The sequence below is a fragment of the Vollenhovia emeryi genome, unplaced genomic scaffold (assembly GCF_000949405.1).
Source record: "Vollenhovia emeryi isolate VEMERY1.0 unplaced genomic scaffold, V.emery_V1.0 DF939143.1, whole genome shotgun sequence".
In the NCBI taxonomy this organism is placed as follows: domain Eukaryota; kingdom Metazoa; phylum Arthropoda; class Insecta; order Hymenoptera; family Formicidae; genus Vollenhovia; species Vollenhovia emeryi.
In genome coordinates, this window is record NW_011967223.1 from 2,251,518 (window position 1) to 2,274,838 (window position 23,321).

At 45.9% G+C, this 23,321-nt stretch overlaps 2 protein-coding genes across 6 annotated transcripts in view; one reads left to right on the forward strand and one right to left on the reverse strand.

Annotated features, from left to right (window-relative positions):
• Positions 1-817, reverse strand: part of LOC105566686 — a 141,206-nt gene extending 140,389 nt beyond the window's left edge. For all 3 annotated transcript variants that reach the window (XM_012020890.1, XM_012020889.1, XM_012020891.1), the window contains exon 1: positions 165-817. In XM_012020890.1, coding sequence (XP_011876280.1) covers positions 165-282 — 118 coding nt within the window. In that variant the 5' untranslated portion in view covers positions 283-817. The remainder of the gene's footprint in view (positions 1-164) is intronic.
• LOC105566682 (homeobox protein SIX3) overlaps positions 1-23,005 on the forward strand; it is a 49,992-nt gene extending 26,987 nt beyond the window's left edge. Inside the window, exons 2-3 of one of the 3 annotated variants that reach the window (XM_012020882.1) lie at positions 20,098-20,496; positions 20,699-23,005. In XM_012020882.1, coding sequence (XP_011876272.1) covers positions 20,098-20,496; positions 20,699-21,113 — 814 coding nt within the window. In that variant the 3' untranslated portion in view covers positions 21,114-23,005. The remainder of the gene's footprint in view (positions 1-20,097; positions 20,497-20,698) is intronic. The other 2 variants (XM_012020883.1, XM_012020884.1) reach the window with 2 other exon arrangements.
• Positions 23,006-23,321: the final 316 nt, after the last annotated feature.

Genomic DNA, 23,321 nt, shown 5'->3' on the forward strand with positions numbered 1-23,321 from the left:
CCATTCAACTCGTAACATCGCTGCCTTCCTTTATGAATTTAACTGCGAAAATTAATGATGTGTATCTTGCCAATGAAATAAGGCGCTATTGATTCGCGCGTATCTTCTTATAAACTTTCCGTAAAGCGATAGGCGCGAGAAGCGTGAAGCTTGGATTTTAATACCTTCCACGAGAGCAACGTAACCATCGCGATGCCATTGCATTTGGAACGGTACAGTTCGCACATTCTTGAACCGCGCCATCCCTCTGAATACACGAACAAGGGGCAGCGTACCGGTCATTAAGTGGCCGGCCGCGGGTCCGAACTGCGGCTTCGACAAAAAGGGCCACTTCCGAAGGCTGCAACGTCACATCCGCCACCGAAAATAGCCGCGGGCCTTTAATTTACGAAGAAAAGCGGGCTTTTTACCAGCGAAGATCCGAGGCCGCGATACAAGCTCTCTCCCGCTTGGTCGCAGCACAAAAATACGGTAGCTCGTAGCGCTACGCCACCGAAAAATGCACCGCGCACACGTTTGTACTTTGTCTTTGTCCACTCGCGAGTTGCCATACGGTGTAATTGGAGGGTCCGGCAGAATAACATGCTAAACCAAATTTTACGGTCAACTGGAAAACGGTTATAATAAGATTTGATATTTCCCCGGTATTCGGATCCGTCCCTTTAGCGGCCGCTTCATTCCGCTGAACATTTTGTAATCGACCATGAAGCCCCGTACTTTTATTTAACGTCGGTCTGTGAAACTTGCGAAAAAAAGACCAGAGTGTCGTGCATTAAATAGGAAAAGAAAATGTATTATACGAGTGAGCTCTTCGCGATTCCTTCGGATGTTCCGAGTTACCGTAACTGCATTAATTCCGCGTTAATGAATGGTTCATGTGCTTATCAAAGAGCGGCATTAATTAAGCCAATGTTGAAATTAAATATTGTGTTCCAGCAAGATAAAAATGTTGTCTTACAACGTCATATACCGTCATTTATTTCTTATGCACGGCAAATTAGAAGATAGCGCGAACGCGCGTATCGGACACCTTGTTATACGCGGTATACTTTTTACGCTTCTACTATCTCGTCGTATCACGGCAAGACTCGCTTGCTCGAGCCACGCTCGTACCGTGGAAGTTTCCGTCTTTCCGCGTCGTTACGTTAGCGTGTTCGCGTCCCGCGATGTAACATCAATACGGACGTTCTCGCGCGGCACATCGAGACACACGTAAACCATACGCGAGATAACGCGGAGACGCGAGGTAAAAGTTGCCGCAAAAGCGGACAGCGGTTCTGGGCATTTGTCGTTTGCCGCTGCAAAACTTGTCGATTATCGAATTTCGCGTTGCGCGTGGCGCAGCTCCCGCGCGCCTAATCGCGATTCGCCGCGCTCAACCATCCGTGCGGAAGAATAGCGGAGGTGTCCGGTAACGTGACGGCTTTAAGACTACCAGCAACACGAGCGCTCCGTATAAATCGCCCGATGCCGACCGCCGCCGCCGCCGCCCGAACGCGAAGAAAAAGTCCCCATTAATCGATCAACAGGATCGTTCGAAACCGGTTTCCCGTAGTTTTGTCGAATCGACGTTTTCCTATCGCCGAGCGTCTAAATAGAAATGCCCCGGCCACCTGGCCGTCATCGTTGCCTGTCTTCGTAATTCGACGGACTCGGCGCGACGAGACGCGTCGGGATCGTCGACGGGGCTTAAACGACGTTAAACAGCACGGGACGAATAAATCGTCGAACTCTTTTATTTCGCCAAGTAGCCTTTCCCGAAGCGAGGAAGCTCCTTCCCGACTTCCAAAGTGGAAACCAATGTAAACTCCGATGTGAAGTTTTATGAAATTCCGACAGGTGCGATTAGAATCCCCGGTTGCGTTTTTTTTTTTCATTTTTTTACTCGTATATCTTTCTATCATTACAGCGGTTTCATAACAAAAAGTAGTTCTATACGCAAGTAAGCAATTCTATTAATCTCGACCCTGATGATTGCGCACGATCGCGATTATCTGAACTAGCGGTTCCCATGCTCGCGTTCTACTGGAAAAAAAAAAGGAAATTATTTTATCGCGTCGGCGGAAGGAAGAGGAGTAAAAAAAATGATAGCGTGCGATAACGTTTCGAAATCGCGAAAATCGCGCGGCTCGAATAAGCAAAGATATTACAAATTAAAATACATTTTTTTTGCAACATTATGGAACGTAATGACACCATGTATTACAGAACTTGGCAATAAATTGCACGTGCATTTTATTAGAATATTCAAATGATTACAACAGCTCTTTTGTGAAATATAAAATGCATATAATATTTTTTAATAAAAGTATCGTAATGAAATATCATAAAATGTCTGCATGTGTGGATAGACAAATTTTTTTTATTACATTTTCTTCATTAGTGCACTGTGGAGGCGCGTAGGCGCGCTCGGCTGGCCGTGTTCGTGCACGCACCGGCCACCGCTCTAATTACAAGCGGAAATGGAAAAGTAACAAATATCCCAGACAAATATCGAAACGCTCTGCCGCGACACGAAGGACCCGGAGCGGGCGCCCGCGCGCTCGATCGAGCGAGCGAGCGATTACGCAATGACGCAAATGGCGACGAGCGAGGAGCATTTGTTGCGTACAGAAACGCACAGAAATTCTGATGTCATCATCTCGCGATTGCGCGGCTACCCTTGAAATTAATCGCCGTCGCGAATCCTTTCTCACGCGGCTGCACAAAAATTCGTACAACCGTTCCGCTGTCGTAATCGCCTCGCTAATTAGCGCTTGATATTACTACGCTGGATGCATTGAGACGCTACGCGAGTTTAACGATCGGGAATGCAATGCATTGCCATAATATTGCTTGCAAGCGTCATTAGGATCAGCGAGCGAGAGAGCGACATGCAAAACTTGGACAGTGAATTCGTCCGGGTTGTTTTGCACACGGCGGTCGGAAGATTAGCCGTGAAATCGGAGCGCGTCACCTTGAAGCCGAACCTTATTTTCAGATCGCGTATCCGGAGCATCGATCCCACGCGTGCACTTGTACGATTTCCGCGGTCAAGATGTCATCGATTCGCGACAGCCGAAGCTCTCTGATGGAGCTCTCCATTTTTTTTTATCGTCGCGACAAATATTAAACGCATTAGCGGCCGCCGCTTCTCGACGATTATTTCGCCGTTTACAACACCGCCGGTACTTATCGTTCGACAAATCGATATGCGATAGTACACGGTGATATCGAAAAAAGAGATCGCTTTCTAAGCAAGAAAACCGGTTGTAATACCGGCTATATTACAAAGTTATAAAACGCCAACCGGTCCTTAAGAGTCGAGATAATACTCACTTAGAGGAAACGATCAATCGATTCATCTGCGGAGCAATAATAATCCAAGTTCTCGGAGCAAAAATAATCCAAGTCGAACTCTAACGGTAAGGAAATCCAGCACCTCGTTAAGCCGCTTGATCCGCCTTCATTATTTCGATCAAAAAAAAAAACCGGACATACAGTCGAGCTCGAAAAATCGATGCCGGGCGCACTAATTTGCACGGCTGAAAAGCCGCCGGTCGATTAATGTCGCTCGATGTCGTTGCGGACGCGTGACACGCGTGAAGAATATCGCGCCGCACGGTGAGACGTGAAATTAATCGCGACCGGATGCCGGAGATAACGGGTTAATTACCTACCGACGTACCATACAACGTGCGTATCCCGTCGGTTCTTCTTGCGCGGCCGTGTCTTTCTTGCGGTTTTCGCTCTCCTTTCACGCGCATGCACACACGCGCACACGCACACGCGCACACAACAGCGAGGATATCATCTGCGTGAGCACGAGCGTGCCCGTTCTCCAACGCCCGTGTATTCGCGCGTCCACCTATCGAAAACGCGTGCAAAAAGCCGCAACGACTGGCTGCGTCGTCGCGGCACGTGAAATCTGCATGTAATCCCGCTACCGCGTTTCGCAGGTAACCCCGAGGATCGCGATGGGATGCGAAGATTAATTTCGAAACTTCCACCCATTCGCCGTCCGCGGATATCACTTGACCCTCTCGGGCACCAACTTTTTGTTCACCGTCATTAAAACGGTTTCCGGGATATGAGTCTCGATAAGCTGCTTCTTTTTTTTTACGTTTTACGCGAGAGGAATTCGGAAACAAAGAAAATACTATCGTCTGCTTAAGCCCGGAAGAGAGATACGTTGAAATCACATTTCCTTGAATCTACCAAATTTTCATTTACTTCTACCAAAACATTTGTCAGATTTGAAGAAATAGATACGAATTCCGTTGGAAATTCCTGCCTCGACCGAGTAAAATTCTGGTTAAGGTAAATTAAATAAAAGTCTAGTAAGGTCAAAATCCCACCAAATTTGTTTGATTTCAAACTTTTTTTCCGCGCGCGGCGAAGATAGCGAACGCGTATAAATATATGTGTATAATTGTATGAATGTACAATATTAATAATTGAAACGGAATAATAATCCGCGTTTAATAATATCATTTTAAATTATTACTAAATTATATCATTTATTATTTAGATTGAGTGGATAATTATTCTTAATTATATACCGTTTAACTTGCTGCTTTATAATGAGCATTGTGCATGCTTCATCCTGCGAGCGGTATGAAACTTCACGACAGTGCTAACATCGTTGCTACTCTGTGCGGATCTCGTTGAAGCTAACGATATCGCGCGCGCGCGCGCGTGTAACAGTGTCGGCTCGTTGCCTTAACAAGGGCTTGGTCATTATCAAAGCTGTAATTAGTTGCCCGTCGTTTGCGCCATGTTCGCCTTAAACGCAATATCGCAGCTTCTTGCCGCCTCCTTTCACCCTGCTCTTTCCTAGACACCGCTGCACGTCGGGAATCGATAGACGAGCTGCGCGCTGTTTCGTACGCAGCTCTAGACGATCCGTTATGACACCGTTGTGCCGTTACAACGCGATGCAAGAGGAATTATAAATAACGCAACGAAAATGGGCAGAAGGCGAAATGGCCAACGGAGATTGTGAGCGAGCTGTGCGACCCTTAACAGAGTTTCCTCGGAACGCAGGTCCGAGCACCTTCTTGGGGCGCGTAAATAAGTTTCCAGACGGCGCCTAAGCGAATTTTATACCGTGCGTTGATCGAATTATCGAGATATTGATTCGAAAACTTGAAATAAAATATGGCTGTCTCTTTGTATAAATTTATTAAAACAAAATAATTGCGCATTTCTCTCCTCATGTGTGTAAATGTTTTGCAACCAATTGGAGTCATTTATTTCTTTAATAAAAATTTGTATTTGAAAAGTCGTCAAAAATTGTACTGCAGCAAATCGAAAAAACAAAATAACAAGTTATCGTTCACCTGGATTCTAAACGTTACGACAAAGAAAGCTCGAGTCTCTCTCCGCAAAACACGTCTTCGTCGGCAGGGAGCAATGTAGCTTATTAAATTTGACACTTCAAGAACTCGGAACATTGAAAAGGGGCCGGGCAATATCAGGCAGAATATATATCCAGCATTACGCCGGAGTCGAAGCAACCGCCCCCGCGAACGCGGGATATTCCGCTGCCTCCGGGGACCAGGGATTCGTTAATTTCACTTCGGACACACGCATACGAGTGGCGACGACGTGAATGTTTGCGCCACAGAATCGCCGAAGCGTCGTTAATTCCCGGGAGATGCAATCGACAAATCTCTTCTAATTTCCTCGGAGGACGATACGCGAGCATAATAGTAATCTACACAACATTAGTGACAAGAAATTGCCTAGAAGATCTTTGATTCTTTTACGCTGTAGAATACGATCGTATATTGAAACGCTTCGATAGCTGTTATGGACCTCATGAATTTCGTATTTCCTCAAGTGCACTTGACCCACGCGGCAGTTCGAAATACAGCAAGTGCCATTGCGTGTGGCAGAACCTGAGGATCCGCAGAAAATAGTCGCAGACGAAGTCACTCACTCTCTCTCTCTCTCTCTCTCTCTCTTTCGGTCAGGGAAATTCAGGCGAATCTAATTCAAGACGTGGTTCCATGATCGTTTAACGGAGGGATGTAAGAGGAGTTTCCGGGCCGAAGGCGGCGGCCGGAGCGCTCTCGGAGAAGCGTTCTCGAGATCGGTTAAAATTGGAAAGGTCCTCGCGTGGGTCAATTCATTGTTGAAGAGGCTATTCTTGACGCGAAATTGCCTGAAATTGGTTTACACGCGCACGGGCGGCACGTCAGAAATTGATTCGCTTCTCCCCCTCCCCCCGCTCGCCCTGTGGGATTCCGAATGCGTTTAATTTTTCTTCTCGGCTGCGTTTATTCCCAACGGCCCGGTCAACGGCTCGTCCCTGTCGCTATCGTTGTAAAAGCGTCCTTTATCGCCGTATTTTTTTTCAGAACTTTTTAAGGTTTGCGATCTTGTGTCACGTATCTTGCAATTTACTTCGTGTAAATACTAAGTATCTCGCATTTCTTTCCACTCACGGGAGTTTTGACATCCACTGGAATGAATCTTTTCTTAACAAATGTATATTCACGTTTCCTTATTAGAGAATTCATAGAGTGTCTCTTTGGCGTATTATTGTTTTATATATAGAGAAAAAAATAACGGAACAGAAAAAGTAAATAGCCTTCAATTTTAATAAAGAAACAGTGTTTGGAAAGGAACCGTACCTTTCTCTCGCGCGGATCAAAGGAAAACGAAGGAACTCGCTCAGGATTTTTGGGGTGGCTACTGATAATGTCCTTAATTCGTCGACCGTCGAAAACGCGTCTTCCCGCCTGCTCCGATCGAATTATCGCGAAGAATAAAAAAAATTAATAAAATAAATCAACAACCGGCACCGTGGGGCGCGCGTCGCGTCGCCGGGCAAAAATTAGCTAAACGGATTTTTACCCGGCGAAGCCGCTCGATTTCCACGGCTCGATTCTGCGCCTCTCACCCTGATAAATCTAATTTCGCATTAAGACAGCGCTTAAGCCTTCATAATTCAAGATTTCTATGCGCAAGAGCATCGGCAGATTATAAAAATTTTATGTGTATAAGTGTTATATGCATAATACAAGATACTACATTTCAAGATAATTTTATTTTGCATAGAGGAAAGTCCCCTATTATGAGATATGATCCTAATATGGGATAGCGGGATTTCTGTGAAATTAATAGACATCATCGGTTCATTCCAATACGAATTTATTGCCCTTGGAGCGAAATCTGTTTAGTGGAAAATTTATTGCTGGATCATGTAATCGTTGCGGAAAAGATTTGTGATTGAATTTGGGTGTTGGAAACCTGCTATCTCATAACCGAGAACTTTCCTCTATACTTTAGCATTTGGTGTGACAACTTTTTTACTTTTTATTTCTCGGAACTATAAATTTCCTCACCTATCTACATAGATGTAATTTTCGTAAAATATCTCGTATTGTATTTCAAAGGCAGATGTCGCGATTGAGAGATGAATAGCTGAAACGAGAAAGCCAGAGAGAGAGAGAGACGTTAAGTCGGGAAGTTGGGGATCGACTCGTAGCTATACGGCGCGTAGTCGCGTTATTAGCCGCGATAATTAACGTCCCACCTCTCGTCCTCCCGGTTTCTCCCCTTGCCTCTCCCCCCCCCCCTCTCGTCGCGGCAATCGTTAGCCTCTAACAACCTGGAATTTCGGTTTCGCCACGTAGATTATAGCGACAATTAGCGCGGGGTACACCGTGACGAGATTTCTGACATATTCTTCCCCCATTCCCCCTGTCGTACCCTCTCGTGTCCCTCCGATCGGGGGATACCGGGGCGAAGAAGAGGCGACGGGAGAACCGGATGAATGTGGGGGGACCTGACAAGCCTCCGTATCGAAAACTGGTAGAGTATATAACGAGGAAGAGCGAGATGATCCCGAGCGCATGGCAAAAACATCGCGAAATGCTGCGGCGCGGCATGCCGTTTAATTGCTTAATCAGACGTAGTAAATCTTACGACACAGGCATTTACGCGCGATACGATACAATATTAGAGGCTCTTCCGCCTCTTTGCGCCGTCTTCTCGTGCCGCATCTACGTGCTTATTTCCCCTTCGATCGACCGCATTATTAAGGATTATCAAATTATCGTCTCGGACTGCATGCCAACGCACAGCTGTGTCTAATGCTCTTTTTTTTTTAAATAACGCCGGTATTTATCGCACATCAGGCCAGTTATAAATTGTACATGTACGTATTCGTATACCTACAACTCATTTGCGGATATTTGCAATTAATGCGCCGAGTAGCATTAATATTTTAATAGCATAACGATTACGTCTGATTCGTTCCAGACTATTATGTTTTATATGTTCTGACGCATGTAGAGATTTTCTGACGCGATTGTTGGAAAACTCGTCGACCAGATACCGAGATCGCCCGGTGACACGCCAGATTCGCTTCTTTGCTACGGATCTTTGGATTTCTTTTGTTCCAAGCCGAGCGCTAAAGACCGATCCTCCAACCTCGGTAACACGACGCTCGTTTGTGGTCTCGTTAAGAGAACACCCGGTATATCAAGGGATAACCGTAACCGGTGATGTAATGCAACACCGCGGGTCCTCCTGATCCTGATCCCTGAATGAGATGGTATCTCCGTAGTCCTGCACATGATGCACATATGTGTACTGTCCACAGTGTACCGCACACATATACAAGACGCGTATTATAGTTAGGCCAAGTGATCGAGTGATCCCGGCATGCCTTACTTCTGAGATACTGTACGGAGAATTGTACATTCGATCCCTTTTCTTTCCCAAACGATCGCACACGTAATTTATAGGTCTACAAAAAAAAACGTGGATTACTTTTTCGAAAGGTCTAGCAGGAGAGACGCGAAATTTGAATTGTTTTTCTTGAACGAACGAGACCTCAATATTGAGAAATTGGAGAACATTCGTTTCGCCAACGTGCAAAAAGACAATTCAAACATTTATTCCCTTTTTGCGATTTCACATTAAAAAATGCATGCGTTATTGATCTCTCGTTTCCGGAATTATTACGCAATATGGATAATGCCGCGGTAAAAATTGATGTAATGAACTTTTAAATTAAACAGACTTCACAAACTTTTTGTCGGATTGTTCGTCCGGCAAAAACACTCGTTCGCGCGGATGAAATTTGAAAAACGATTTCGTCGACGAAATACGCGACGGCGTGCCGCGTTACAATTTTTACATTTGAATTTCGACAATGACGATATCCACGCCTCGGGCTATGAAAGCGTTACCCCTATCGCGCGCAATGATATCCCCCTAGTCGGTCACTGGTGCATGAAACAGTTAAGCATCGACAATGTAAGCCAATCAAGGGGCGGGTATATAAGGGGTGTATCAGAGAACGGGCCGTGGTAATCACCCAGAATTGCGTTAAATTTAAATTTTTATTCCCGCGCCCCCGGGGCCTGGCATCTTGGTCTTTTGAACCCTGGCGGCTTGCTAAAGAAGATATATTCAAGAGATGTGCCAGGAGACATTTTTTTTATCTCAACCTCTCATAACGAATCGTCTCTTGTTGAGTCAAATATAAGCACACGTTTGACAATTACATTACAATATCCTACTAGTAGTATCATCCAATTTCGACGATTACCTGTCGTTCATTGAAAGAATAGGACAAGTCGAATCGATCACTACTTTCGTAAGAATTTCGTGTTTCCAATTATTTTCATGTGCAATTGTGCTTTTGGGCCGCGAGGAACAAGCTAGAAGAACATCGCGTATTTAAGCTTGGAAGAACCCTGACTTGAACTACAACAATTCTCCATTTAGAATCACTTTTGCAACGTACCCCAAGGCACAAGCTCCGGTTAGATTCCCTTTAGAGTGGCTTGGCAAACCCCACGGGGGTCTCGAGAATATTACCGAGCAACAAAATAATAACGTGTGCGGGAGGGGGGAGGGCGGACAACAGAAGGGACGGATGCGAGCCGAAGGCAAAGGAGGAGGGAGGACGGAGTGAGTCTAGGGCGCAGCCAGCCAAACACACACGACGACTAAAAGGCTTACGGGGTAATTTGCGACGGCTTAAGGCCAGGCCAATCTGATCCGTCCTGCGTATACACGTGAAATCTTATACCCCGACCGCGGCATATACGATGTTCTTCGTGCCGAAGGAGACAAAAAGGCAGCGGAAGAGATAGACGGTGGAGGAGAGGGAAGGAAGAAGTCACGGATGGAGGGAGAAGGAACGAAAGAGGACGGGGTAGAAACTCTTTGAAAAACGATACACAACGATAACACTCAATAGGGCCTCCCGCACTTTCCGTCTCTTCCTCTTTCCTCTCGATTGTTCTCCTTCGCGACACTGTCCCCCCCCTCTCTCTCTCTCTCACTCTCTTTCTCTGCCGACTCTCGACCGAGAACTTGCGATGAACACGAGCCGCGGGCTTCACGGGCTGTCGCACAGAATTTGGATGGCAAATTTTTTCCCTGAATATGGTTAATTGAGCGTGCGCGGCGTGGTGCAAGCGAGAAGTTACCGGAGGTTGCTTCCTCTTTTTGCACCCGCGGATCTCCTTCGCCGCGGTATCTCTCTATACTCTCCCGTTCTCTCTCTCTCTTTCCGTTCAACATTCATAAAAGAGTTGCAGCATGCACTTTATTAACTGGGCCAACAACTTTCGGCCAGACACGACGAGAAGCTCCTTCCATCAATCTTTTATATTCGTATCAAGCTTTTATTGTCGAGATGACGACCAGTGACTGATATTTGTATACTTTTTTCTATCAGAGTTGTCTCTCGAATTGCTATGTAATTTCTTATGACTCAACGAGATTTACAGTAATTATAAATTATTGTAGTATCGGTATTTATTTTTCAAAATGAACATGAGGGAGAGAAGAGAAAGGAGAGAAATCACGGAATCTTCGCATATGCTACCGTGCTGAGGATGTTGAGTATAAATGAGAAAGTACTAATATATATTTCCCTTCGTTTCTAAGTAGCTAGTTTTAGTCGAGAGACGCAATCCCTAAATCGCCACCTTTGGTAACTCGCGAGCCGCTTTTTACGCTACGGCTTCCTATTCGCTTTTTATCGCCCAGAAGAACGGGCTATTCATCCGGGCCGCAGAGTTTTCGTTCGCCGCGTTTTCGTTCCGCCGGACGAAATAAACGTCTCTCGGTAATTCGCAACGCCGCCGTTGAACGAGATCGCTGACGGAGACGAAATGCACGGCGAGCACGGAGGAAAGCTGCAGCAGAAAGGAGAAGAAAGAAAGAGAGGGCATATTTCAGAAGCGAAACTTAATTTGCCCCGAAGTGTGCCACGGGACTCGAATCGATTCGAGGGCCCTCGAACCGCGGAGAGTCTCTAAGCGACGGCGCGTGCCTCAATCGGATGCCATTGAGGTTCCTCTCTCCTCTCCTCTCGTCATGCGATAATTGAGAGGCATCGATTGTGTAGCGGCTCTTTCGATCTCGCCCTGTTTCCCCGAGACTCGCGAACAGTTAGAATTCGTTCCGCCGACGACCACCTACAAAGTAGCCCCTTCGAAATCTTCCCAGGGTGCAACCGCTTGGAAACTATAGATGAACGTAAATTCCGGAAAATGACCGTATCGGATAGTAGACCTTGCAGCGTATCCCAAACTTGCAACGTATCTCAAACTCGACAGACTCTCTGTTTAATAAGTTTGAAAGACGCCACCGGTAAAGGCTTCTTAACGTTAAGAGGAAGCATAAGAGTACACGGACGAAGGGAATAATATTTTAGAAGGGAAACGTATTCGTCGCCATTGTTTCTTCTGACACTTCTTCAAGAACCTTCCATTTCCGCGTCAATCTGCCGTGAAAAGCAAGTAGATGAACATCGTAAGTTCCTCTTACTTTCTCTCCCTCCCTTTCTAACGCTCCCTCTCTGTCTTTCTCTCTCTCTGATTCCATCTACCGCGTCACCTCGCCTGACAAAAAGAACCCTACGCACACGTTTAGGATAACGTTAAGAGACCCTTCACGGTGTTTGCCGGCAAACACCCTTCGTTCTAGCGTTGCCTCGATGGCGCCCCCTGCTACCTACCTCATGAGACGAGGCATTCGTGTCCCTACCGCTCTCGCATACAAACGGAGTCTGATTACATATTAATTATTTACCGAGCGATTTCTGATGTACGTACCGACCTCCGTCTCCTCTGGAACGGGTCATTAAATTAAATGAAACGCCGAATTCCCGCGCACCGTGTCCCCGTGAATATTCACGCGCGACGCACTCTAATTCCAATGGCAAACTCAAGCGAAATGCAACGTATGCCAAGTGTATTGCTCCCCGACATCGAGAAAGTACAATATGCCGCGTCTTTAAACCCGTACCGTAAACATTTCCTCACGTATCGCCAAGGATATATCGTTTTTCATGACGAAGGTCCTCTTCTTTAAAGCGTGAAGGTCCAGCAAAACTATTTCGTTATATTTCCACAAGTAGAGATAACATTTTTTCGGGCAGGAAACAATACCTTACCCATAGAAATTTCGTAGCTCTGTTAATGTCTTTTGTTCTTTTTTGCTCGACGCCCCATTAAATGTCCTCGTCTACGTTTTCTTTAATCAACTGTGAGAGAATGACCGCCGCATTATGTAAGGATTCACGGAAGCGGACAAAAACAAGATCCTCAATCGTGTAAAGTTCACGAAACATGCCCTCCCAGTTTTAAAAGCGCTCTAGATAATCGATCGGATATTTTCGACTCATTAACTTGTCGATTTGCGATCGTTGGAACACGATATGCCAAGCGGATGTTCCAAGCGAAAACACACGTCTCCGAGTTTTTCTCTCATTTATTATACCTTGTCCCGGCGCGGACGCTCTTCCGTTGCGTAGATAATTTTTCCAAAAGAAGCCGGGACTCTCCGTCGACCGTTAAAAATGGATATGCGTGCGCAGGATTGAGACAAAGGGATTAGTGCATGGTTCTCGTGGTGAATACCCGGGTGAGGATTTAATTTTCGGAGATTTTTCCCACGGAGAATACCCGGGGAACCGGGTACCTCGTACGAATGCCTGGGCAAACACTCGACATGTCTACGCTCCTGTAGGAAAATGTTTGTCGTCGTCTCTCTAGTCAACGAGCGCGTCCTTCGAGTGGGAAAAAGACGAGCGATGTCTATTTCGCTAATGCGACACGGCTACCATCGCGCGACTCCGTACAATAGCGAATTTAAAAATCGATGCGACGTGATCGAAATTCAAGCCGCATTTCGTCGAAGCTCCCTGCGCTTCGTAAGTGAATCTGCTACACCTTTAAAATAATCGATTCGATGAAAGTATTTTTACTTAAAAAAAAAAATTTCTTTTATCAAATCTCAAATACTCATGCCGGGACTCCAAAATCAATCAATGCCATAATATACAGACGGTTAACTGTTTGTAAAATTAATGTGATACTCATCATGCTATCATCACCATGCACGCGTACATAAAAGCTATAAGTGAGTGATATTCAATTCAATGTATACTATACGAATCAGTGACGTAAGTCATGACTGTCAGTAATTACGTCGTGATAATTAATTATACATCAAACGATAGTGTATCATAAATTATATTGCCTGACTTATGCTAGATAATTAAGTTCAATGTAAGTAAGTCAAGGTAACGTCAATCAATAGCGGGATATATAATTTCGAACGCAAATGTGTCACGTATAGTAGATACGAACGCTTTGTAACTAATTAAGTACAAGCAACGATCGCAAAAAAAAAATGAACGGCGCCAAATAGCCGAGCGATGCATCGATCTAACGAGATTGGGATCTCGTTTTCAGGGGAACGTGTGGTCGTAAAGCGGCGCGGTTTCCCATCCCAAATAAACGAGAAATTCGCCTAAGAAGGGAATACGACCGCCTGTCCGATCGCGATGGGAGCCGAGGAGAGACACGGCCCGCGGGTATCGGTTTTCGGTCGGTGCATTGCGCGCTTAAAAATCTTCACAAATATATACCGTGGCCCCTGTACCGGGGGCTGGCTGCGCGACGGCGGAACAAGTGAGGTCGCCACGTCAGTGGATACTCTTTGTTCGCGGGCAAACATTTGCCCGGTCTCTAAGAGTTCCCGAGACACAGGGCGACACAGAAGGACAGAAAGGATCTGACCTGTCAACCTGGCCGGGCTAGAAAACGCAAACCGCATGCACCTCCTCTTCCTCTTCCATGCCCGGTCGCCATGTTGCCGCGGCGAGACGTCTCCCGATGTTGGCCCGGATAAAAATGTTGCAAATCATGGGCTACCTGTCCGTGATGCCGCCTCGCTCATCGCGCTGCCACTCGAACGTCTCCGGCGTAATGCGCGAGCAGGCCCTTTCTTTGTCTCGAGTATGTTATCCGCCTAATGTAACCTCCGAGACGAGAGAGGCCTCGATAGAGTTGCGAACGAGCGCGCGGATGCGCCGCCGCCTTGCCTTTGCATCCACCTTTGTTGCGCGCAACGACAATGACGTTCCTGTTTGTTGCGTAACGCAGAACGGGGTTCCTGTGACGATAATTGATTTTTTTTTTCCTGGTCATTTTCGGGAAAGTGCTGCAAATTTCTCTCAAAAATTCTTGAGACACCATTCTCTCTCGACGGAACTATCATCTTTTATAAAACGTAAAAGGAATCGTTCTAAGTCATTTTTACAATTTCATCTTCGAGTTGAACATTACTATCTCAATTATTGGCATTGATTAGCTGAACATTGATTTACGTCATCTCCTCACACCTAGAATTCTCTTTAGCCAACTAAAGTTTTTCTTTACAACCGTAGCTTATGTCGTTTACTCGCTCTATAATCCTAAATAGAACGCGCCAGAACGCATCGTGCCTTCCTCTAGAGACACATAAGCGAGGGGAGCAGAACGACAGCGAGCGGGAGCGAGAGGGCTTGCGATAGCGAGAAAAGAATTGAGCATCGGGTTCCGAGTCGAGCAAGAGGGCCCGTATCGTTTTAACGTCTCTATTAGCGGCTATTAAAAATGAGCTAGCGTCGAAAAAAAGAAGTTGAGAAACGAGGGTGAAACGGGGAGGGTAAAGTGAAGCGGGAAGGCACAGCGAAGGAAAGAGAGAAGGAGCGACACGAGGGGGGAGTACGCAGTAACCTCCCTTGAAATCGCGGGACCTCTGTTCACATGCCGTCTCTTCCTCGTACCGGTATCCAGTTACCTTTTGTGGAAGACTTCGCATGGCTCAGATTCTCGAACGATATGTACTCCATTGTACGCACCGGGTATTTAGCATCGGCACGGGGTTGGTCCGAACGAGGGGTCCGAACGGGGAGGGAGGTGGTCTCGTACCACGCATCAAAATCTACGGTGTCCCCTGACATCGGGGTAGATTCTGTTAAAATGATATCCCTCGTCAGTCTCGCGCAACTCCTAAGATAGATCCGCTCGCGATATCGGACTTGAAATCGATCGCTCTTTTTTTTTACGCTCTATAAAAAGAGGGGGAGAGAAAGAGAAACGAAATCGTAGAAACACTCAAGAAGCGTTCGCGAAGGATTGGATTGATTTATTCGACGGGATCACGATTCCATCTCGAGGAGCCGAACAAGGCGAATGAATACACCGGCATAGCTAGCCAGTGGAGCTAATTATATCGCGCCAGCTTTTCTACCGTCACGAACGACTCCACAGTTCGATAATTAATGATACACAACGCAATTAATATTAAACACCAAGAAATATATAATACGCTTATAATGTATTCATTAGATAGAGCGTACGTGTTAGAAGCATGCTATTTTGCACGCTAACTCTCAACCTTCTAAAAACACTCGGCAGCCCAGGCGGGTGTCAGGGTTAAACTTGCTTTATGCGACGATTGAAACGAGGATCGCGAGATCGGCGACGCAATTTCTCAGCGTAATTTCGAATAATTCGGATAAAACCGGACACTTGTCTCCCGGGTCCCGGGACAAAAGCCGCGCACCTTTCACCGCGTGTTTCTCGATCGGGGATCAATGGAGGCTACCAACGCCGGCCACGCACGACCATCTTGCGCGTAATTACAGTAGCTTCCGTCACGGTTTGAGCCCTGGTCATCGTCCCCGTGCATAATACTTTATAATATACGGCGGGATTCCAAAAGTGACTCGTCATGCGGCATAAATACTTTAACGGCGGCGGTGCATCGCTCCCCTCTCGTCCGCCGCCGCTGCACCTGATACTTTCCCCCGGCGCGCTGATGAATTTCTTTTTTAATCACCGCCGCGTCTCGCGCCGAAAGTACAACGTCACCTGTTGGCCTTTGCCATCGCGCGGCTCTTTCGGCGCTGCAATTCGCCACGCGAATTCGAGCGCGCGCGCGCGCGCGCGTGCACGAGCAACGCGTAAATGCATAACGAAGTGCGTACGAAATCGTTTTTAGTGCACGCGGAAGAAGCGAATTCGTGCTACGCGTCTTTATTCGGACAAGTGTGTAAGCAGAAATTTGCCTCTGAATCTGAACCGTTGCGAGCGCATTTCTCGAGAAGATAAAAACAAGAGAAACATATTATCCTCTCTCAGCTTTGCGTATGTGTAATTTTGCGCATAAACGGACATTTTCGTTGTTCCCGTCTATTAGAATTGTCTTTTACATTGTTTCGTAAACGAGATTATCACCGCTAAGACAGTGTACAAAAAGTCTGTTTGGCCGGGGTGGTAATTATAACGGCGCTTCATTAATCTTTTTCCGAACATCGACGGGCGGAAAATTTAATGTTGGTCGCCGAGAAGAGAGGAGACTGGCATAATTCGATCGTAAATTATTCTACAACTGGCTCCCCGATGGATCCGCGCTTAATCCCTTATTAGCGTTGATAGAAATATTTAAAAGATATTACGAAGATGTGTAAATTCATAAGTAATATCTCTGTGGAACAAGAATTACGAGCATGCTGATTTAATGGATTGAAGGCACACAGGTGATCGGATTAAGCGACGATTGAATGCAATATTTAATCGCTTCAACTATTATAATTGAAGAGTGAGAATCAAATACCAGCTAAATGTCAAGGATGGTATTCCGAGTTATAACGGAAAAATATCCCCGAGATATAACGGAAATTTATCGTCTGCAGGAGTGTCGTCCTTTCATTTAACGCCTCAAGCTGTTTGAGATTCAGTATTTTAATTTACACAGTCTTCTTCTTTTTTTGTAACTCAGAATATCATACTTGATTAAGAGGTATTTTAGTTTACAAATTATTTCACTTGGGTGGGGAGACCTTCTCGCGAGAGATCATTGAAGCAACGAAGTTGCATCAACGCGGACAACATCGCTACAGCTGAAACTCATTCGATTTGTCGCCTATCGCAATTAGCAAGGCCCGGACTGCTGCACGGTACGAAATTTAAACCGCGGAGCTTTAATACCCCTTTTGTGCGCGCCGAAAAATTGACACCCGAGTCCCCGCATTTTAATGCCACGACATTAAGATGATTTCAATGGGGACGATCGCCGTGGAACACCGTGTGGGACGGGACGGAAGGCCCTGGCACATAATAAGTTGTGCCGCCTCGTGCGGGTATCTCGTGAAAGGGCGAAGATAAAGGCCAGCGGTCCAGGAGCATAATTAAAACGCGTCGGATGTCTCGCGTATGGGGGCGAGCGACGAGGAGAAAGGCGATGGCGTGGGTGAAAGAATGAAGGAGGGGAAAAAAAGAGCGAAACTTGCAAAAGTGTAAAAATTGCATTCGTGTTAATGCGTCGGCGAAGCAGTAAATTAATTGAAAAGTGTTTGGGGGGGAAAAAAAATCTAACGCTATATACGTATTAAAAGTTGCGGGCTGGCGAAAATTCAGCAAGATACAATAGCATGTATAATATAAATGCATATATGCGCAGAACGGATATATCAGATAACAAACGAGAGATAAGTGAACAGAGAATTGAAAGGACAAGTAATAAAACGGAACTCGATTCCCGCTTGTGATAGCGGATCTTGAATCACGTGTTAATAGCCGCTCTTGTCTTTTGTACCATGACCGTGCTCGCGCAAAATCAAAATCGAATGGCGCGTGTATTCACGGTCGGTTATTTCATTATTCACGAGTATAATTCAACCACGATCAAGTCCCGATTGCGTTGGCAAGAACATGACGCTATTTCATCTGATTAACACATCGCGTACTTTTTAGCTCTTCAGTCGCGGTACCTGCTACGTACGATCGGAGATTATTTCAACACCATCGTCGGAAGGATTCGCCTCTGCGCGAACGTGTCATATTAATCTATCTGAGTACACCATTAGACGCGATGAACAGGGAGCTTGCATGAATATGCGCGTAAAATGCAAGACGCATTTTCGTGGTATTAATTAAATAACCTTAGGCGAAGGCAAATTTCGAGAGTGATGAGGCTCGTAAAAAACGTCATTAATTTCCTTTTTTCACCGCCGTCCCCGGATCTCTTCTCTGCGGAATGGTGAATTTATTTTAAAGGACACACAAGCACCAGTTTTAATCAAAATATTATACTAAAACACTTAACATCGTACAATAACAGGAATACCGCGATAATCGTATTATCTTTCTCGGTGGAATTAAAAATTGTAGATATTGCGAATGAGATCGATCTGCATCGCGAACGCCTTTCTCGGAGACAGGTGATTCGTCTCGAGGTTACCGTTCTTCGCAATCGGGGTTTTTTCTCTGATCGCGAGCGAGAGAGAACGAGGGAGAGAGAGGAGGGAGAGAGGACGAACAATCCGACGTTTCCGCCTCTCGAGGAGGCGTTACCGTGGTAACAGTACGAGTCCGACTCGAGACTCGATTAGCAAAGAAAATACGAGAGGATCTCGGAAGCCCTGCTACAGGATCGATCTGCGGCCGAGAGGCTTTTAAGACGACCGCGACGCCTCATTGTCTTTAGCAGAATGGCGAACGACTCTCGCGCGCGCTCTTCATCCTTGTATTTCCAAGCGGGGGTGGTTTTCCTCCTCCTTCTCCTTTCCCTCCCGCCTTGCAATCGCGAGTCAATAGGCGACAAACACGATCGTCCGCTTCCGAAATAACGGGCTTTCTTGATGACATTTATCGAGTCGATCTCCGTTTTCCGCCACTTCCGGCGCGACCTCGACGTTCTCGTTCCCATCGCGGGATTCCATGATCGATCGGACGATCTGCGATTCGATAAGGCCGATTCCCAAGATCGTAATCGCGCGTGATCTCGCGAAGCTCGGGGCTCTTAACGAGTTAATTCCAATCCGATCCGGGATATCACGACAATCTTTAATTGCCGCTTGGAGGAGCGCCTATGTGTTTTTTTTTTTAAGGCGGTGGTGCAAGATCGGATAATACCTTTCCCGTCCCCCGACGATACACCGAACACCTCGACTACCCTAACGCACGGTCATTCGTCATTTCGCGCGCGTGTGAAGTTTACCGTGTTTTCCCGTATCTATACGTGATCTGCCGAGTAATGAGGTGGATCCCCTCCTTTATGCGAGAGCCCGTCGTCGGGAGATCGTCGTTACTCTCCCGTGAATCCTCGGCCGCCTCCACCTGGGAAGGATGAGCGCGCTCATTAATTACGGCCGCGCTCTCCGCGCGGCGATGACTGGAAACAAAGTGTTTTCAGTACCGCGCATATGCACCACGTCCACAACCCATGTGCCACCTAAAGCGGGAACGAATTAAAATTCCCATCGCGACCACACGCGCCTTCTTCCCCGTCGGAAAGCTAACCGATCTAGACTCCGTGCAGCGAACAATTCCTTTTCCCTTTCATTCCCTTTTTTGTCTAACCACCTTCTTCATTGCCCACGCGAAACCAGACGGCGGAGTTGAGGAAATTAAACACGCGATTGCGATTCAAATAATTTATCGCGATTTTTGGAATTTTTTTGAAACATCTGTTGTAATTTCTCGCTGCACTTCTTACCCCTCCCTTGTCCAGTGCTTTGTTGAAATGTGTGTATTGCTTAATTTTTCACGCACTAATATAATTTCTGTATGCAGTCTTAGCGAATCTAAGTTATAGATAAATGCTAATGCTCTATATCAGTCTAGCTATTCACTAAAATTTATTTTTAACCTCTAGTGTGTTGTGTTGTTATCTCTTCTCTTTGATTAATTTCGCTCGCGTTTATTAAACTATCAGTGACTTTCGGACAACCATCTTGCGATCCTTAATTGCACCGATAATGTCGTTAGATATTAACCGTGAATTACACGTTATTTACAGCAGAATGCAGCAACAGTCGGGGCAAGGAAACGGAAATGCGCGGCGTACCCTGAGCCCGGGGCCCGGCGGCAGTAGTAGCGAAGAATCCGACATTTCCCTCGGAGGGACATCCCCGCCATCGCCAAGTTCCTCGCCGCCACCGAACCACCAACCGTCCCCGGTACCCCTTGGAACTCTCGGACCTTTGCCACCACCCTCTTTGAATTTCCGTTTCGATCCTACGCAGCCGCACTTTCGATTCGGCCATACGACGGCTTTCAAGTTTCCACCGACGAGCTTCCGATTCGGACCGCACAGTCCGCAACCTAACCACCCGAATATGCCGGGTGGTGGAATTTTCAGGTTCGCGGAGTCGAGCCCTTTCCAGGCTGTAGGGCCCAGGGGTGATCCGGCGACGAGGTAAGTTTTCGTAGCCGATTTCTTTTCATGAGTTTCTTTTCGAGATATCCCGTTATTCTCCTCGATTTTTGTCCCATCTATCCCAAGAATCTACAAATCTACGTGAACTGCATACGTATATATTTTAGTATTATTATATACCACTGCAATAACAAGACGTCGCATAATAGACCGCGATTCCGCTAAACTGTATTTTCTCCAGAGAAAATGCAGTTCTCTCTTTACTCTATTACAGACTGCCGGATGCGCTGGGTTTGCCACCGCCGAGACTCCATCCGCACGACGGTCTGCTACACCACCCGCACCCCCAGCACCAGCTGTCCGAAGGAATATCTAGGATATCTGAAACGTCGCGATTATCCGACGGCGGGTTATCTCGTCTTTCGGACAGCTTATCGGAGGCCCACAGCCCGCCGTTAATGGCGGCAAATCTGTCGGTCACTGGTCCGCTGAGGGTGGCTGTACCTAGCCCACACACCCCCTCGTCCCGAGGCAGCCCACCTCCCCGTCAACCGACACCTCAGAGTCAGTCCCAAGGTCAGGGGCTGATAAGGGTCGCAACGCCACCGCCAGCGAATCCGAGACCGCAGATCCACAGGCCATTCTCGCCCGCGTGATACGACAAGGACGACGAATCGCAAGACACCGTAGGCACGGATGATCGTCTCATATCGAAAAAGAGCTACAAGTGCGGTGACATCGCGAACGAACGCTTCGAGGTGTTGTGAAGGCGGGGGATCCGATCAAGTGGACAGCGATCTAGGTCTTCGCGGATCGGCAAGTTCCACGAGGTACGGGGAAGAATCGGTTGTGTCTAGGAAATTATAAATGTGCGCGGTATCGCAGATCTGATACGATATTCCACGGGAAACTTTTAACAATTTCATCAGGACCGATACAACGGAACGGATTAGGATCGATGAAGCTACGGAGATTATTCACAGATAGATGCAAGATGTGAGCCAGTATCTAGCGAGATGGCTTTCTTCCTCGACAACAGTTAGCGTCACCGAAAAAAAATCTAAAGAGCTTAGAAACGATGTACACAAAGATGAATCAACGATATCAGTAGATACATTGTCGAAAGTTACTCGAAGACATAACTACGCTATGAATCTTAGGAAGAATTCGTTTGTGATGTGTGATAGGACGCTCTTATAAAACACGGGAATAGACGCTTCGTAAAGTGAGTGCAAATCCGCTATAAATAAGTGCAATGTCTCGGATTAAAAACCGAACGGTCAGGGTATGTACATAACTTCCGTTGGACGTTCCCGACTCGTCCGTTCATCAAAATCCAAGAACCAGATGCAGTGAGTCTTATAGTTTGTACATAGTGCCGCTTTCTAGTTAATACTCTATCACGAATAGTCTCCGAGATCGATTTAATCACGCAGCGGGTTGCACAGGATTTTCACGAGAGCCGTAAATATTTCCGAAAAAATCCACTTTGTTTTTAGTTACTTTCGATTATGTAAAAATGTATGTGATAAAGAAATTATGTGTTTACTTTCAGAAAAGTAATTACATAATTGAGAGTTCTGAAAAATACAAATTCTCAAGATTTCTTGAAATCCGTTTTTAAAGAAGTTACGACTTCTTTTACACGTATATTGGTTTCTTTCGATTTTTTGGTGCGAAAATCCTATATTTTGCCGGACATCGAAGTAACAAACCAGTCTACAAGACGAGAATGCGAGAGAACTCGAAGTTGGACTCGCTACTGTGATTTCATCGTGAGACTCAATGGCCGAAAACACGAATTCCCAATATCTAGCCACAGACGGAGATCACTGCGTTACGATATCGATATTTGAAAAGTCGGAAAATGTCGTAGCCACAAAGATTCTCTAGCACCCAAGAGCAGTTCTTTGTCTTCATTTTGTATCTCTCTTTTCTTTGATTTAAAGCAAGCGTAAACGCACAACAATTATGTTGAATCATATTACTGAGGTCGTTAATAAGATCTGTTTCTATATTTCCTTTATTTCTACTTCTTTTTAATAGCTTCTCATTTGCCCGTGCTAACAATGAACCGACACTACCAGATATTTTAGCAAACTCCACATTTTTTGCAAGGTACTGAATACGATCCTTTTTTTTCTATCAAACCGTAATTTTCATTTCAATTGATGAAGTTCATTCAATACATTCCATTGTCGCTCCTTTCTGCATTTCATTCCAAAATTATTCTCATCCATTCATAAATTTATTTGATATAATATAAGAGACAAAAATATATGTCTGCAGCCTCTTCCTCACGACATTTATTTGCGAACTAGTAATATTATTTTGGGACCTCAGTTACATTCGTAGCATAATTGTTTACATGTCGGATTGTCCATGTTATTAGTATGATTGTACTATATCAGTGTACTCCCTCGTACGTGGAGAGTAAGAAAGCTTCATGCTCTAGATAAAACTGCAAAAAACAGCTCGGGTCTGAACGAGAGAGAAACACGACTTATTCTAGAGGAAAGAGTGCGATACCCAAACGAGCCAATTTACACTCTCCTCTTCTCCCCCCCCCCCCCCCGTCAGTTCCCACCCCGTTAGGTTAAGTAGAAACTAGCGACATTGTACATTTCATTAATCGCCTGGCTCTTTGGGGAAGGCCTGCGTCATTCTGGAAATGAAAAGAGTGTAGAAGAGACTTTCGAGGCCGGGTATGGCCAATCGATCCTAATAAGCGCGAGATGATAGGAACCTCACGCTTTCACCCTCCTCTTTGTAGATAGACTCGATTAGCGAAATTCTTGTATAATCCGTCTTATAAATATGAACATATTACAACAGTACGTACACTATACATACAATATACATAT